The 18,462-nt window shown below is 34.4% G+C and overlaps 1 protein-coding gene and 1 pseudogene across 10 annotated transcripts in view; both read right to left on the reverse strand.

Moving 5' to 3' along the window:
* RBM39 (RNA binding motif protein 39) overlaps nucleotides 1-17,372 on the reverse strand; it is a 26,728-nt gene extending 9,356 nt beyond the window's left edge. For 2 of the 10 annotated variants that reach the window (XM_025040015.1, XM_025040014.1), the window contains exons 1-10: nucleotides 16,982-17,300; nucleotides 16,298-16,379; nucleotides 14,513-14,562; nucleotides 9,908-10,102; nucleotides 7,424-7,489; nucleotides 7,274-7,327; nucleotides 5,473-5,590; nucleotides 4,949-5,101; nucleotides 3,052-3,189; nucleotides 1,665-1,730 (exon numbers count right to left, since the gene is read on the reverse strand). In XM_025040015.1, coding sequence (XP_024895783.1) covers nucleotides 1,665-1,730; nucleotides 3,052-3,189; nucleotides 4,949-5,101; nucleotides 5,473-5,590; nucleotides 7,274-7,327; nucleotides 7,424-7,489; nucleotides 9,908-10,102; nucleotides 14,513-14,562; nucleotides 16,298-16,366 — 909 coding nt within the window. In that variant the 5' untranslated portion in view covers nucleotides 16,367-16,379; nucleotides 16,982-17,300. The other 8 variants (XM_006921765.3, XM_006921764.3, XM_025040019.1 and 5 more) reach the window with 7 other exon arrangements.
* On the reverse strand, nucleotides 285-403 carry LOC112471083 (annotated as a pseudogene).
* Nucleotides 17,373-18,462: the final 1,090 nt, after the last annotated feature.

Raw genomic sequence — 18,462 nt, forward strand, 5'->3', positions numbered from 1 at the left:
ATTTCAAGCTATATGTAATATAATCAACCTGGCCAGACCATTAAGTCTATGCAAATAGTTACTGATATAGTTTAAAATGAAAAGATGCTAAGCAAGTAATAACATCTATCATTAAAAATAAGGAATCTTAGCAACAAAACATGAAAATTTTTCAAACATCAAAACTTTCAACGTGCTGAGATAAAGTAGTGCTTTTCCCCTCATAAATGTTAACTATTCAGAAAAAAATTCAAAGTTTATTCAGATGTTATTTTTATTTTAATTTTTACTATTATTGTTTTTAATGCCTATAGCACTTGGTATTCCTAGGTGGTCTCCCATTAAAGTACTAACCAGGCCCAACCCTGCTTAGCTTCCGAGATCAGACAAGATCGGGCACATTTAGGGTGGCATGACCATAGACCAGATGTTATTTATAATACAAAATTCTGGACCATGTTTTCTTGCCAATGAAATTGCGAAAATTCTTAGTTCCAAGATGCAGATAAAATCAAACTCTAATTCACATACTCTGGTTTTAACAGAAGAAACCTATTCCCATCGATTAATCTTTCAACAGAATGTTCAGTGTTAAAAAATATAAAATTTGTTACTAAAATCGAACAATTACTTATAAAACAGGAAACATTTACACACAGCATCACGTAAATTTATATAATCTAGCTTTGTATAGAGATAACTAAATCACAGTAAATAGTTAATACTTAGTGAATACTAAAGAATTGAAACAAAACGCTCTGAAAAATATGCCTTCACTGTTTATGTGATGTTTAATAGTATTATAATGACCAAATATTTAAGCACTAAACCACATATAAAACACTAAATACTTTTAGTAATTAGTCTGCAAACCTCAACTTAATATTACTTACATGTAAAAATCCCCTTTTAAAAAATCCCACACATCTTTTTATAGGAAGATAACCATACTGTTATCAGAAACAAAATAAAATGTTGGTGAGTTAAGTTTTATAAGTTTTCCCCTTCACTAGCACATATTAGGTACATAAAAATCCCTATATGACCAAAAAATATATTCTCTAACACTACAGAACACGTTTACACTTTATGAAAATTTGGATATGAGAGCATTGTAATTTGATTAAAATCGGGACCTATTTGAATTTTAAAGTAAAAATGTTCCAGGATCTTCCAAGGTTATTAAGATCATACATTTGGAAAATTGCTATGTAACTGGATTGCACCATGAAGTAACAGAGAAAAACGTTTACTGTTAAAAAGGACACTTCCGTTCATAATTTATCCAGCTGCCACCTCATACCCTTATCAGGGACTTGTCTGCAATGATTAGCCAGAAACACTTTTAAGTAAGCATTCCTGATCATTGTGGCAAGGTACATACATATAAAGAGAATTTTAAGTAAAAACGGAATTGCAAGAGATCTTCAACTGAAGTCATATAAAGGAGCCAGACTTCAATTACATGAATAGTTGGCTAAGAAATTGACCACATACAGGATAATGGTAAACTAGTTAAATTTTCACATCTGGGGGACACATGTACGACTATACTAAGTAGTTATTAATGGCAAGCTAATTTAAATATTAATGCCTTTCCCCACCATCAAGAACTAATGAAATTTTACTATGTTACTCAGATAAAAAACTTCTAAGTCATAAAGTTAATCATAATAATTACTTACCGTAATAAATCCATATCCCTTAGATCGACCTGTTTCACTATCCATCATGAGCTGGATACTTTCAATCTAAAAATAAAAAACACTGTCATGTAAGTGAAAAGAATAAGGAAAAATTTTATTCTTGGAAATATGATGGAAAAATCTCCTCTCCCTAAATAATAATTGAAAACATACAACCACTCATACTCCCAAAATCATTTTACGGCCTAGAAACTTTCCAAACAAAAAGTGCAGTAGGGAGCTGGAAACAGTCAACCATCTTAGTTTTTGCCTCAAAAGCAAATCACAAAAACCGATAGTCCTTTGTAAAATACAATCTGGAGTAAGAAATGAAATCAGTATCTTTGCTTTCATTATGCTAAAAACACCAAAAATTATTTCAATACCAGACATGACAAATTGCCCCGAACAATGGAATATTTAAAAACAAGACTGGATGTCGCTGATTACACAACTCTGTACGTTTAAAAAGCAATCATCTATTCACTTTAAACTGGGTGAATTGTATGGTTTGTGAATCACATCACACTAACCCAATAAAGCTGTCCATACATAGAAAGCATGAAAAATTAAAATACAGCACCCAAATATCATATTTCTTCATATTCTGGTGGTTTCCGGAGTATATTCATTTTGTAATGACTGACCAACCCACACAATGATGACCTGTGTACCGTTAGTATGTGTATTATTTCCAATAAACACCTACAGTCAACACTCTAACACTTAACAATATTGACAACATACTCTAACAAAGTGAAAGAAAGCAAATAAAAGTGAAAGAAGTGGAAAAAAAGCAATAAAAAGTATATCCAAGGGCAATGAACTTTAGTAGTGAATAAGATACAGCAGGAACCAAGATTTTTATTCATGGCCAATGAACCTTTTAAACCAGAGCACAGTCTATTAACATTTATTTTAAAATAAAATGTATAAAGTGAAGACCAACTGGATAAAAATGAACAGTCTAACTAATTACTCCTTAATTTATTAGAGAAGCTTCTCTACATATCCCTAAATTTTCAGGAAGCATAAAGCATCAAAAAAAACAAAACAAACAAAAAAACAAAAAAAACAACCAGAAGGACAAAAAATTCTCTTGCTCCAAACACACTGTACATTTTTATCATTCACGTTGATTTTTAAAAAATGATTCTAACATTCATTATGCATTTCACTGCAGCATTACAAATAAAAACATGTTAATAGTCTATCTTCAAATGACATTTTCTTTTAGGGAAACTATCAATCTGTCACAAAAACCTTACAGAACCACCCTTCTCCATCCTAATCTTACAGAAACATGACAAAACGATATGAAAAAATTATTATGCAGTTTTATTGGTTTAATAACTATTAGGGATCTATTGAATAAATTGAGACTTACCCTGCCAAAAGGTTCAAAGATCCCCCGAAGCATATCCTCAGTTATGTTAAAGTGTAAGGAGCCCACATAAAGCCTCATAGGTCCAGCACTTCCCTTTTGTAGATTGTTTGCCATTGCTGCAGCTCTGTTTTTTTCCGCCTACGTGAAACAAAATGCACATCACACAGCAATAATACAAATCATTTAAACAGAGTAGTAAATCCCAGTCACACCTTAGGTTTGCTAAGAACTGATGTCAAAAGCTAGTGACGAAATTATGCTAAGTTTAACAGTCATCCACAAAAGGACAAATATTGTAAAATTCCACTTACATGTAACCATGATTAATGGCACTAAATTATACACTTAGTTAAATTGTCAAATTTCTAAATAAAAATTGTTTTACAATAAGAATTTTAAAAAATTTTAAGAGCATGCACAAGCCATAAAGAGCAGACACTGCATTTCATATATAAAATGAAATCATAAAACTACAGTACGCCATTTGATGCATATCAGACATGCTAATGTAGAAAATAAGACTGTTTCTTGGAATTGTTAAATACATCCAATATTCATTAAAATGTACTCAAGATCACTGTTACTCAAAGTAAAGTACACCAATGACTATCATTAAGGGGTTTATGGCAATATAAACCAAATAAAACCTTCGGTTCAGCTGTAATTTTCCTAAATCAAGTTATCAAAATCAATAGTTCTCAATTCACATTCTAATTCAAATTCCTTTTCTTGTAACAGACTTGCATACCTTGAGTAGTGCAGTTCAAGAGGTTAAAGTTACATGAATTCAAAACCTCATTCATTTGATGCTTCTCAGCCCTTTGTCAGGTCAATCTACACACTATTAGGCTTGTCCTCCATCACAAAAAAGTGAACTGAGTAATGATTTTTCCCCATTTCCTAACAATTATTTTCCTATAATTTACATTAAATAAAGTGACAAATACCCAATATTAAGTACTCCTAAAATATTAAATAGGACCTCTGATCACCGTTTAGAGGTGATAGAGCTAGTAAGTAATTTGATCATGATTCCATAAATGTTAGCAGTGAAAACAGAATTTCAAGTCCGATCTGGTTACAAAACTTATGCATAACTCTATAATGTTACATTAAGTTTCATGAAGTAACCAGATTATTTGGTAAGTTATGGAGTGTTTATTTCAGCAGGTTCAAAAGGAACCAATATGACTATTCAGGTATTGATGATGAATTATAAGAATATATACTTTCAAATTATATACTCAATACATTGATACATCCTCCCCATTTTTTCACATCTAAGTGAACTAAAATATTAATGTCAATTCTGTAATCAGCAAAGAATTAAATCACAATTTGATTTATCTTAAAATATTCTCAAAACTAGCTTCAAATCTTTTTTTAATTAATTCATTTTTTAAATAGTGACACTGGTTAATGAAATCCAGTAAGTTTCAGCTATAGTTTAACTGTAAGGTATATATATATTTACACTGTTCGCCTTAGAAATATCTTATTTTCAAGAAATGTTAGAATAGCTGTTTAAACTACTCATAAAATCCCGTGTAAAAATTTATTAAAAATGACAAAATCGTTCCATTTGAAAGACTGGAAAGGGAAAACATGTTCTTAGACGCTTCTATCTCTAACAAATCACAAATCAATAAAATTCTAGATTAAGTTCTCAAGTTCTTTTTCATGAAAGTTATTTACAACTTATACTAAAATGGAAAAGGATAAGATTGAAAATACAGTATCAAAGCATTCAAATTAAAAAGAAACCTATCCTGAAAACATCTGACTTAAGGTCCTTAGTAAGTGATGATTATGTAAAGCACAAGGCATTGTACAGCACAACACTAAGCAACAGCAAGTTTCCAGTACTGTTAATGATTGAATTCTTAAGAAAAATTACCTGTGACGCCTGTACTATGATTGGCACTCCTAAAACACGTTGGCCAGTTAATCCTATTGCTAGAGGCACTGAGCTAACATCGACAAACTCCACATAAGCAATGCCCTTGGAACGTCTTGAATTTCTATCAGATATCATCCTTACATCTCGAACCTAAAAAGAAAACACAAACTTAACACAAGATTGTTTATGCAACCATCAGCATAAACCATTATATTTTCAAAAAGAGACAAGAAGCATATTAATGATGCGGCAAAGGTAGAAGCCATTACAATTTTTTAAAAATAAGTAAATTTTTAAGCCCACATTTCTATCTTTTGATAAATAGATGGTAAAATTTATCAACTCCAACAAAATTAACTTCCATGTGAGGCAAAATAGAAATGTTACCAAAAATAAATGCCCTAAATTCTACCAAATCAAGAGGTTTGGTGTTCAGATGTCTTATTTTACCTGCTGTACTATTATTAAAATATTGCTTGCAATTTCCATTTATTTGAGCTCTCTAAATAGACTAAGATTACCTTCCCAACTGTAGAGAAAAACTCTTCCAAATCCCTTGGCCGAATTCTTGCTGCCAGCTGCATGCAGAAAACTGTCCTTGCATCTCTTTCCTCAGGAGTTAGATTATCAATTGGTTCCCTAACAGGAGTAAAAAAAAATATAAACCTTATAACTTATTCTTTTTAAAGTACACTTTCAGTAAACAAAGTTTACTGAAACTAGTTTGTCACTATTCCCAAACCAGATTTATGCAAAATGTCAATGACTTTAATGTGACTCAATTCCTTGAACAGGATGACAGTTTACTAAATGTTTCTTCTGATATTTTAGATGGTATTAGGACAAAAGTCCAGTGGCCTCTCAATCTTAAAAACAGTAATTTCTCCAGGATAATAAAGGGCCAATTAGAAGCCTGAGAGTTGAACAGTAAGAAGAAATAACCTAAATAGCTACAAATCAAACTGGTACGAATTTAGTAGAAAGGATTTTTTCCCACAACAAAACCATAAAACCATAAAGTGAAATTAGTTTGATAATCAGAAATGGTAAAACACCAAATTTAAGCTTTCTTTATCAAATTGAGATGGATATATATGAAACAGTAAGCTGGCTATTAGAACAGTTTTTACTAAAACTGTAAATTAGTAATCAAAGAAATGTTTCTTAATGGATATAGAAGACAGTAACCACAAGCAAATCAAAACTGAAAAGAAATTATCTAGACAAATATCAATAAGGGATTCAACTTATTCATTATTAAAAATAACCTAGTATTTCCTCCTAAATTTATAGAGGGAACTAAAGTGCCCTTAAGAAAGGGAGAAAAGTACAAAAGCACAATAGATGAAATTTAACTACAAAAATTTCAAGGAAAATAAACATGTCTATTAACATTATTTCAAAGTATCACTAAGCTTAAGGTTCTAAGTGAATCTTTGAAGATATAAGCATAAGCATGCTCTTATCCATGTTCTGGACATTCTCGGGAAGTATTTTTGAAATCATCTATAATACTATAGTATATCCCCTTAAGAAATGAGCCAGTGATTTTCAACATACTACTGTAAAACAGATGTACAAAGCTGGACCAGATCCAGAGAATGAGAATTAAAAGGAGATTTTCTTATGAAAGAAAACTAAATATTAAAGCTAAATATTAAAGAGTAAAAACCTCAATATGTTACAAGGAGAGTTTTTAAAATCATTAAGGTTTTTACCAAATCCTAGAATAATCAGAATATACCAAAGAACAGGACAGACTCTAAGTTAAAAGTGCCCTTTAAGGGAACCCAGAATCTAAGTAAAGATCAATGCTAACAAATGTTGCTTGACCAAAATAAGTCTTATGTTTATTTAAGAGGAAAACAATTCAAACACTAAAGAAAAAGTACCACTTAAAATCCAGTCAATTGGGTTAAGACTTTAGAAATTTAATACTTTTTCTCAGGAAAGAGCAAAATGAGATAACTCAGGATTGTTATTACTACTTTATCACATGAGGCCATTTCAATAACTCAAATTTACTAATTCCAAAAGTCACTGAGTGAAGTCTATTTAAAAAATTTCTATAGCTACCATTTAAAAAATGTAGTTTATATAAGAGAAATATGTACTGAAATGGTAATTATTGCTCCACTTTGTTACATGAAAGCTGAAAATTTAGAAATACACATTGACTTAACAGTACACTAGTACTACACAAAAGGAAGGTTGGTTCAATATAGTCCAAATTAACTGATGTAATTAAACAGCAGTAGCATAAACTGCAAAAGCTTTATAAATGCTAAAAGCTCTAAAGAAAAAAACAGGGACAACAGCTACCTCACAGGACTCTTGTCTTTTCTGAATGGACTTTTGCTTCGGGAGCGTCGTCTGCTGCAAAGTTAAAAAGTTTCAGAAGTTACCCACACAAGTACATCACATTAGTTCCTTGAAAAACAATTTAAACAATTCAGAAGTATGTTTAAAAACCTTAATTTGATGCTATGAGGCAACCCAATCTTTCCTCGGATGGCACTGTTAAATTTTGGTCCGGAGCTAAAAAGGAAACACAAAATTACACTAGTTACAGGTTTAGGGTCTTGCTAAGATCACGTTCATGTGCTCTCCAGCAAGTTTAACATTGTTTAGGCTGCTTCTTTTCCACCTCAATTATGAAGAGGAAACAGATATATTCTCTTAATTCTATCCCAGGCAAAACTGCTCTTAGAATTATCCATACTGGACCACTGAGAGGTGCCAAGACCAAAGGTTATTTATACAGCCTCGAATTTTTTTAAATTCTAAAAATGCTCACTTATTTAGTCCATAGTTTTAAAAAAATTACACATTCATGAATACATTCCTGAGGTTCAAAAAGTGAAAATAAATCACTCTGAACTTCTTTCACACTGGCAGTTAACTATGGTTAACAATTTGGTATGCATCTTCACACACCCTTTCTCAGGAACACATTTACACATGTGTACCTATACAAAGTACGTATCTTCTTGTTTGAAGGACTTCTTTTAAAAAATAAGGACTAATTATTTACATAATCATGAATCTCCAACTTTTCTGTTTAACAAGTCTCAGTAATTACCTTTATCACATCATACTTCATTTTCTTATAACAAAATATTACACAGTAAGATGTAAAGAAGTTCATCAATTGTTCAAAAATTGTTTGATGACCTGACATACTGAAGTGTTTTCAAAGAAGACCAAAAAGTCAACTACTCTAAAAGTTTTATTCCATAGTCTAAAAAATTCTTCCAAGGCCCAACAGTTTTAGAGCCTTTTATTTTAAAAGACCAAAATAACATAGGACAGTCCTATGTCCGTTAGTGCTCATACTGTTATCCTTTTTCCAGTAGCAAAATGAAATAATTATCTATCCAAATGTAGTCTGTGACTCACATTTGGACTCACGTTCATGAACTCTACATGTACCTACAACATCCAAACAGTTCCAAATAAATTGTTTTGTATTAAGTGTGTCCTTTGCAATTTAAACTAAGTGATAATTAAGGATGTACATTTACTGGATAAATTAAAGTTCACATAAGAATATATAAATAATTCCTTTCCCTCCCCTTTAATTATTAAAGACACAGTTTCTGCCTTCATAGTTAAAAATCACCTGAAACCAAATGTAAGAACTAAATCATTATTAATCAGATGAGATCACAGGTTGACGTCAGGTATTCCTCATTCAACAGAGAAAATAGTATTCAGAATTAAGGTAAACTTTTCTCCTATTTATTTCATTCAGGTAAAAAAAGATGCAGTAAATTTTGATAAAAAGGACAAAGTATTTTCTGACAGCATTCAGAATTAAAAGAACATTGTGGTCCCTTTAAGCTCTTAAAAAGTTTATGAAATAAGCAGCTAGGAGGAAAATAGAAAAAAGGGAGTTGAATTCTTTTCACTTTAAAGATTTAAAAACCAGAATCAACTCAAAGTGATACTAAACTTTAGTGGTTTCAAATACCAAAATATTTCACGAATAACAGTAAGTATGTTAGGTGTTTTATTTACATTATCTTCTCATTCAATGCTCATTAAGTTTTATCTGTCAATTGTTACCACTTCCTTAAAAGTTGAAAAAACTAAACTGTAAGGTTAACTTGCCCAAGTGAAAAGAGCCAAGGCTCTCTCTGATTTAGCCATTTGTCTTTGAATCCCATCTTGAACCATTCAAGTTTTAAAGTGAGACATGTTAATTATAATATACCTCTTAGTTAACAATAATATATTAAGAGAAAAGAATATCATAAAGCTCTAAGGACTACTACATTCAATCCATAAAAATTCTAGGTAGTCTCACCAATTACTAACATAATTGAAGATTTTAATGACTATAAAGAAACATTTCCAACTGAAAACCACCACATCCAACTTTCCATAGTGATTTAACTTTCAAAGCACATTTATTTAGTGCTTTATTAAGAATCCTTAAATACAAACAATGTATGAGCCCTCAAAATGATCATTATCCAGGAGCACATACCAAATTCATAAAGGGTCTGTCACTTCAGCTGAAAATGGCCACAAATAAGACTGTTAACTAATTACGTATTTGGCTAATTCTACTTATTTTTAAGTTCTGTCTGAGCTTTAAAATTTTAAATAAATTTATATTCAGTAAGTATTAATTGATATACCTTCAACCTTTCCAAGTATTTGGCACTACATAGCAAGTTTTTTTTTTTTTTAAAGCACTCTAGTGCTTCAATATAAATACAGTTTAGACTGGCATACAAAATTTTTAGAATAAAGTTATCTGTATGCCTAGTATTTTATTTGTCCACACAGTTTTCCACTTTACTAGTCTTTTCAATGCCAATATCCCTAACATCTTTAAGTAATCACATTAAAAAACAGAATTTCACCATTCGAATCACTCGGGTTAAATTCCTTTCTGGATATTCAAAGAAATGACCCTCAAACCAAATCACAATTATAGTTACGTACTAAGGACTTCTGTAGCGGCCTCTGAATCTGCGATCTCGACTTCTTGAGCGGCTCCGTCTCCTTTCTTTGCTTCTACTTCGCTTCCTTTCACGACTTTTGCTCTTTTTCCTTTCTCTATCCCTGCTTCGCTTCCGTTCCTTACTTTTGCTTCTTTTTCGTTCATGACTACGACTTCTGCTCTTGCTTTTTTTCCTCCTGAGAAGAAAAAAGAAATCACCATTATCTTGCTGGTTTTTAAGAATCTGCCAAAATACACTTCCTTTTATGGTCAGAAATTTTATTTTTTTGTAAATTTACTTTGCTATTTTTACTATCTTACAATTGTACATAATCTTACTTATGGACAATTCTTAGGTAAGGTAAATAACACCCAATCTTTGCCTTCTACTACTGAAAATCAGCAGTCCGCTTACAAAGAATTATTTGAGAGAGCAGGGACCAATCTCCTGGGAGTCAGCTACAGTTTTAACGAAGAAAGGACTTGTTGGTAGGTACTGATCAAAACTTGAACTTTTAAATAAAGTTTGGTCATCATACAACTGGCCAACAAGTATCATCGTAATCCACGAAACAGTAATAAAATCAAAGTTATAACAATGTTAGCATTTGTGGTATTAGTGCTGGATTATACATACTTTCATTAAATACACTTACTTCCCTTCAACTAATTTTGACCCAATTTATACATGTAAATAAATATACTTTCAACGGGCCATACAAACATCATTATTTTAGTTTTCACGGGCAAAACTACAAGTAATGAATGGCAAAAGACAGTAAACTAATGCAGCAAAATGCATTCTGACACTCCCAGACTTTACTGTGACCCTTTCAGTTACTTTCTATTTAAGGAGCACACCAGAAAATGGAGTATGCCATTTTATATGGTTTATATAAACCTGTGGGTGGAATCAAAAACAAGAATCAACATCTATATAAATCTTTATAAAACCTCAAACTCTGAAAGGTAAAAAAGCCAGTCAGTCATATTTTCTGTTCATTTCTATATTCTTCACAGTATGCAACTCATTCATTTCATAATTAAATCTTACAATCTATACCTCTGCGTCATCACCCAAAATTTAGAGGTGCCTTCAGATATTTCAATATAAATTGAAAGACATTTCAAAATAAACTTATTCCACTAAAATGTCAATCTGTAGTGGCTAAAAGATTATTAACATTTGACAACTCTACATCATTTGGATACTTAATTAACTGTTTAGTCCTTATCAAAGCAAAGTTAGCACAAGAGCAACTGAAGTCTGCCTCAGAGAACCTGTAAGCAGGTCATCTTAGAGTGCATTGAAAATAGAAAATGAAGACACCCACCTTCTGGAATCTTGAAACCCACACTCCAATCACAAGGAGATGTAGAGCTTTCCAAGGAGGCAGAAACTTTGTCTAAAATTTCAAGATAATCCACCTGACTGTCAGAAATGTATATGCTAGGTAGCACATGACAGAAAATTAGGCTACACTCATTATTTATATAGAAGTCATCAAAGCAATGCCCAGAAGGGCAACAGATAACATTCCAACATTGTTGCCTGCAAAACCTGACAGTTATCTTAGACTAAAGAATTCAGTGTGATATCTATAATCGAAAGTCCTAATCAGGGGAAAAGTGAAAAAGTAACTCCATCTCCCACAAAAAAGACAAAGTTTTGTTCTGCTCATAGATGGCCCATAGCAGAGAGGTAGCCAACCTCCCTATTTACCTCTTTTTAGGCCCAAAACTTATTTCACCAAAGGAAAGGACTCAAAAATTGGAGAGCTAATTACAACTTGAGGTCCCCACCCACATCTGAAGGCAACCCCAGACAGGTAAAAAGACAGCAACATACTAAAACATTCAGAATATACAATCCTCTGCATAAAAGCTCAGACAAAAATTTAAGGGTGCAAGAAAGCAGTATACTTCTCTAACAAATTACAGCTTCAAAGAACATTAAATTATCTAAGTAAGGGTTATCAAAATCCATACTAAAATAGTCAAATCCTGTTACAACTTAAAAGGGACTTTTCCAAAGTCTTTTTGTACTGTGGAATTTTGTACTGAACATCATTGAAGTAAATGGTCCACTGGGCTGGGCCTTTGGACTTTTTGGTTATATGGCCTCGGCTGTAAAGGTGTTTTGCTATAACTGGATTTGACCTCTTCCATGTAAGAAGATCTAAATTTTAAATGCAAAGTACTCTGGAAAATAAGAAAAAAAATAGAAAAGTCATTTATTCCAAAATTTATAGATAATCCACACCACAGTAGCCAATATATTTCAACTGTGTCATTTTATTGTTATTCTTTTTTGAGTAATAAGAGCTTAACTGAATGGATGCTGGTTTAGATTTTGCAAAACTGGTTACACTAACAAATAACATTCCCAAAAAGGCAAGCTCAGGTACTTAAAAGGCATACACTTAGATGTCTTGCCAAACTCAGGGTTATATTATTCTTTTGAAAGTAGACTAATTGGTAACCAATTTGTGTTATCTTAAACTTAATTCCTTTCACTAGCAGAATACAATTGAGTAGATGTATTGAGAGAATCAGAATTACTACTTTAAGGGAAAGAAAACATTTACTAGTCACTCTCAGTTCCTCAGAATATAAATTTTCTTATGACCTTAAAACTACATCCCAACACTCAATGGCTTTTAAGACAATGAAGTTTTAATAAGAAAAATGCAACATGAGACTTTCCTTTGGTTAAGAGAATTCATACTAAAAACTAAAGCACAGAACACTTTACTTGTTTTATATTGTATTTATCCTTAAACAACAAAATTTTCTTCTAGATTAAGTTTGGAATTGAAAGAATAATTTCCTTCAGAAAAGTAGGTGAAAAGTTCCCAATTCAACAAGGGAGCCATTTGTTTAATCAGCTATAATTGAGGGTGAAGTGTCTGATAGAAAAATAATTTGTACATTTTAAAAGATACTAGGTAGTAACTGGGAATGTTTCCAAGAAAAGTTCTTCCCTTAAACAAAGGACCCTATGATCAATTAAACAAAACTGTCTGTTCTATTTAGCCCCATTAAGACCCTACATTAGATAAACAAAGGCCACTGAGCATCAGTCATTGAGAACTGGATGCTAGATTTCGTTGTGAAAGCTTGGCAGCCTTTAATGAGCTTAGATGCAAGATGAAAACAAGTATAAACTGGAGATGGTATTAGTAGCAAGGAGTGACATCTGAGAATGGTACCAAAAAGGTCTGTGCCCAAAAGTGTGTCACTATCCTTTTGGCACTTAGGCTGAGATCTTTCTCATCCTCTAGCCCTCATACCTACATTAGACCATTTCAGTCATTTTATATGAATACCCCTTCCTAGGTTTTCTTTGGATTACAGAATCGAAAATTAGAACCATTAATTAGGAAACAGTTACCATGGTAAATGTCTAAAACCAGGTAACATTAAACCATGCAATGACTGGTTGATTGCCTCGCACCAGAAGACTAAAAGCATAACCTGTTGGGATGAGTGAGGAACTGTTAACAGATTCCCACCCAAGCTTGTATCAGAAAAAATGTAGGACATTTCCTACAAATTATCATTTTTAATCCACTACTATATTATTTTAGGGGAATTACAATAAAAAATGTTGGTGTACCAAAGCCTAAACAATTCAATCTGACAATTTTCTCATCTTTTTACAAATTATCTACCTACCTAACAAAGTTGTGAAGATGCTGAAGTAATATACTACGAAGCACCGTGAACTCTCAGAAGGAAAACAGCCAAAAAGAACCAAGTTAAATGGCTATTTTACCACCATTTTTCGATATGAATTACAGGGTCACAAACATGAGAAAATGTTTTACTATGACATCAAAAATATATACTAATAAAACAACTTATTGTTTGCAACATGACTATTTGATATTAAGAATCACTAACTTTAGAGCTCAAACTCCAAAAATAGGATCCAATCTTATAAAGTAGATTTGATTCATACTTTTCCTTTAGATTTTTGCATACTATATTCAATACACAAGTCTGTAACACTAAGTTCCTATTTTGGTTTACTCATTTCAAATAACTCCGTTACTTTATTTTCAAAAATTCCATTCTCATTATTAAGTCCATTAGAGTTTAAAAAGCTTAAGACAACAAAAGCCAAGAAGAGGAACACAAGTAGTACTTAAGTATACCATAGCATTACAACAATAAGGGTCTTTAAGCAGCAAGGAGCTTCAATAATTCACAGCTCTGACTCAGTGATTTGGAACAATACTTTCCACTGCCTAATTATTCACTACCTTTTCTCCTTCCTAAGCCATCTTCAGTAGATATGATAGTTTAATTGCTAAAATCACTTAACTCAACATTATACCTAAGTTAATAAACTTAAGACAAAAGACAAGCTCTAACACAGGAATTCTTATCCAGATTGTTATGGACTTGGAGGGGAAGGTGTCCAAAAGGTCCCTGAAACCATATCCTGAAATCTAGCAAAAGGTAAAGAACTATTTTTCTAAAAGAGGCAAAGAAAAGTAAGAAGAGCACCTTAGTTTGATGTTTTAGCCACAGGAACACAACTTTAAAAGGTACCAATCACATAAAGTTCCCCCCACCCCAGGTCCCTTCTTAAAACTTACTTTTTGCTACGTTCTTCATGGCCATTAGCACTGCTCAACTTGTTCTCATCCTAAGCAGGGTTGATAGAAGAACATCATGAGGACGAAGTGGTAACATTTCAAGTTGTCAAAGGGTAAAGGGAACAGGAATAAGAAAATACAAAACAATTTTAAAACTAATTACTTATTTATAGTTTAACATGGAAGGCTATAAAAAAATTTAGATGGATATGTGTTGTTTAACCACTTTGTTGCTTACAATTAAGTCATCAAAATACAAAAATAAAAATACATATTAACATGTTAAATTTTACTTTCTTATATAGATATTAAGTATTCCAGATTTAGTGTTGAAGTGGTTAAATAGAATTTCTTTAAAACATGAATGAAGTCCTGTTTTGAGTTTTATTCCATGTGCTATGGTCCCTTTGGTCAGTACCATGGCTCTATTTCTGCCTAAGCCCCAAGTGGCCATGCTAGCAGCCAGCCACTATCGATTTCCTGTGACCGATGCCATTCCTGAGATCTTCGCCCATTTCCGTTGGAGGGTTGGGACTGTAAGAGCTTGATGCCACCTCTGTCACACATCTCGCCCTGAAGCAAACAGGGATTCACACTGCTTTAGTAATGTTGACTCCCAAGAACCCAAGAAAGTCAATTAATAATCCACCAGTCCAGCCTAAACATTTCCTACTTCCATACCTGTTTACATGGAATTACATCCACGTTAAACTAAGACACAAGAATCTTAACATTAAAATAGAAAGTAGCTCTTCAAGAGTCTAAGCATTAAAAAACTATGTACACTATTTAAAGCTACAAAGAATTCATCCAAATTGGTACCACATGGTCGTGCTATACACTCCAAAATAAATGAATTATTTTTAAAAGGTTTAGCGCAATGTTTATTAAAGTTGATCACATCAGTTACAGGAGTATAACTGCTAACTTACAAAGCTTAGTTTGTGACACCAGTGATAATGCATGCATACTGCTATTTTCACCACCAACTGGTGAAAGAATGAAAAGACACTTTACTTTTACTGTGATACTGAAATGGGTCAAAGGCTATATTAGCTAAAATAATTCCTTTGTAGTTTCTAGTGTGAAATATGGCAGGGACTAATTAAAAATAAAACAATATGGAGAACAGTAAAACAGTCATCAAGTGACTATAAGTTGTGATACTGCCTTTTTTGTTTAAATTTTTTTCTCTTCAGGGATCCAAGAATTTTAGTAATTTTTAACTGAACAGCAGATCTTCACCTGCCTGTTTTAATATTTTACTATCACCAGTCTTTAATACATAGAAAAAATTTTAAATCTCACCCATTTCTTCTTGTAAGACTTTTATTTAAAGATTTGCTTGCCACAGACTGGTTATGCTTTGTTATTCTTGGACCCCTGCTATTTTCCCAAACCACTACATTCACCTTTTTGCTATACCAAACTGGAGCTGGTAATTCTTAGTTGAGTCATTTTACCTAGGGGACCACGGTACAGCGATAAGTCACTCAATTACTACCTTATGATTGACAGTTCACACTGGAATCAAAGGTGAATTCATGGGAGTAGAGGTGAGATATCGTTAGGCAAGTCTACAAAGAGAGATAGATGGGCATTTATTCATCACGCTGAAGTGAAACTACTGCACAATATTATTACATCAATAGCATATATTTACTTTTGTAAGTTATACGTAATGCATCTCTGATAAGATAAATCAAGAGGGCTCCGGGGAGGTTAGTTTACATTTCAGCAGTAGTTTCGTGAATAATGCTAAATTAAGAATTAAACAAACCTCACCGACATGTTTTTTCTCACCTTCTTGTAAGGAGCCTCAAGCATTGCTTCAATATCAATATCGTCTGCCATGTTCTCTAAACGCCTATGAAAATAAGAGGTAATTCTATTGAGTAAATGTTTCGATTCTGCCCGATTTTTCTCGAATATCCAAAACTTCAGAAAAACCTTCAAAAACCCTGAAATGACTAAAGTGGCGTACTTTACACCAAGCTTGACGATTAAATCTGAAATGCCTCTAAGACCGCGCACACGAAAGTAGATTAAATGTTCGATTTTAAAAAGCTTGCGATGAACTCAAAAACATAACTCGGGAGGCTGGAGCGAGCGCGCCTCTTTCCGCGCAAAACCCGCGCTGCCATTTTAGAGGTAAGGGAAACTCCCTCGTTTGGGAGGGGTTGTGTGCCATGGCAGCGTTCGGCTGGCGCCATGTTGGGAGGTCGCGGCCGGCCCAGGCCTCGAAGGAACAGATCGCCATCTGCCCGAGGCTCTTCTGGGGTCCATACCACCCAAGAACCCTGAAACCTAGCCGACCGGAAGAAAAGGGCGCGGTCGCCGAAATAGGGCTGATTTCTCGAAAACCACCCCCTCATCGTTAAAGACCGCTTAAAGAGTGCCCCTCAAACCAAAAAACAAAACTGAACCTCAGAAAAGCTGACAATACACAGGTCCGCGACGCTTCCTTACCTGTGCGGGCTTCCGGGCCCCTGTGGTGCTCGTATTCGGGAAGGGTGGGGGGCTGCTGCTGCTGCTGCTGCTGGTGCTGCCGCCGCTGTTGCTACTGTTAAGCCGCTAGGCCCGGGCCGCAGTACCACCCAGCCCGAATTTCGGGCTCCGAGGGCGGATAGGCCCGAGCGAATCTAAAAGAAACAATGGGATTAGAGAAGCCCGCGCGGGAGTGCAGGACAGCGGCTTCGGCAGCTCAGGATCCAACCCTGCGACAGCGTCCGCAGACTCCCTGAAATGGCGGCTGCTGCTTCCCCGTACTCACATTCACTAACATATACACACACACAAACACACGGGGCCTCACAGAGCCCGCAGCACGGGCTCTCGCGAGAAGCTACCCTTAGTTCCAGACCAGAGCGGCTGAAATATCGCGAGATAGAAGTATGGGCCCCAGCGACCAAGGCCCAATCTCGCGCAATGATTGCGCCACAGATATTCCCATCCCCCATTCAGAGAGGCGCCTTTAAACTCCTCCCTCTAGATAGGTGTCCCAATCTCGCGAGACCGCCCCAGTTGCTAGAGCAGAGACAGTTGGTACACTTCCTGTCAATCTCTTAGAAAACTCAACGCTGAGTGGAATTCGGTTGTAGCCACCTCCTCGTGGCGTCTCCTCACAGCTATCTGAAGGTTTTATCATCAGAACCGACCGCCCCCACAATCCCCCGGACCTCCCACTTACATGTCTGTCAAGGTCGCAATAAGGCAACCTAGTCTATATGGCGATAGAGTAAAACGAAAACGGTCATATGGAGATTATCCGCCAAGGGTGAAGACGAAGTGAAAAGCATTCATAAGAGAGAACGCGGGAGAGAACGTACAGGAGTAGGGGGCTATACCTATAGAATAAAAATTAGAGGTTTCAGCCTTTTGGAGCTAGTGAACTGTCCAGCTTCAAAACACCCTTGGAAGTAGCGAAGAAGGGCAAAAGAGGAAAAAACAAACTGCTTCACTGAGCACTGCATCAGCTTTGCGCCCCTTAATTTATAGTCTAACCTTGTCTACGGCCATACCAACCTGAACACATTGTGTCACCTCTATGATAGTCTGGCCTTCTATCAGGGTTGCTATTGTTTCTTCAAAAATGTTCCCCATTCCCCTGGGACTTGGCTCCTCGCCCCTGAAGTCTCCTAGAAACCTGGCAGTTAAGTATAAATTCACCACTCGATCTTTGGTCAATACTGTGAAAAAGAAGGGAGCAGAGAGGTCATTAACTATAAAGCTCTTTTCCTCCGAGAGAAATATGTTTGAAAAAAATTAGAAAGATAACCTATAAGCAAAAATCTTTAAAAGTCTATTAACAGCTTCGTGATTGAGGGCAAAGATTTGAAACGAGATGCCTTGGTTTGTGTAGCTATTCCAACACTGTGTGACTTTGGACAAGTAAGTTAACCTCATGGAGCCCATCCTGCATTTTCTCCTATAAAGAAGGTAATATAATT

This window comes from Pteropus alecto, unplaced genomic scaffold (assembly GCF_000325575.1).
Source record: "Pteropus alecto unplaced genomic scaffold, ASM32557v1 scaffold45, whole genome shotgun sequence".
Lineage (NCBI taxonomy): Eukaryota > Metazoa > Chordata > Mammalia > Chiroptera > Pteropodidae > Pteropus > Pteropus alecto.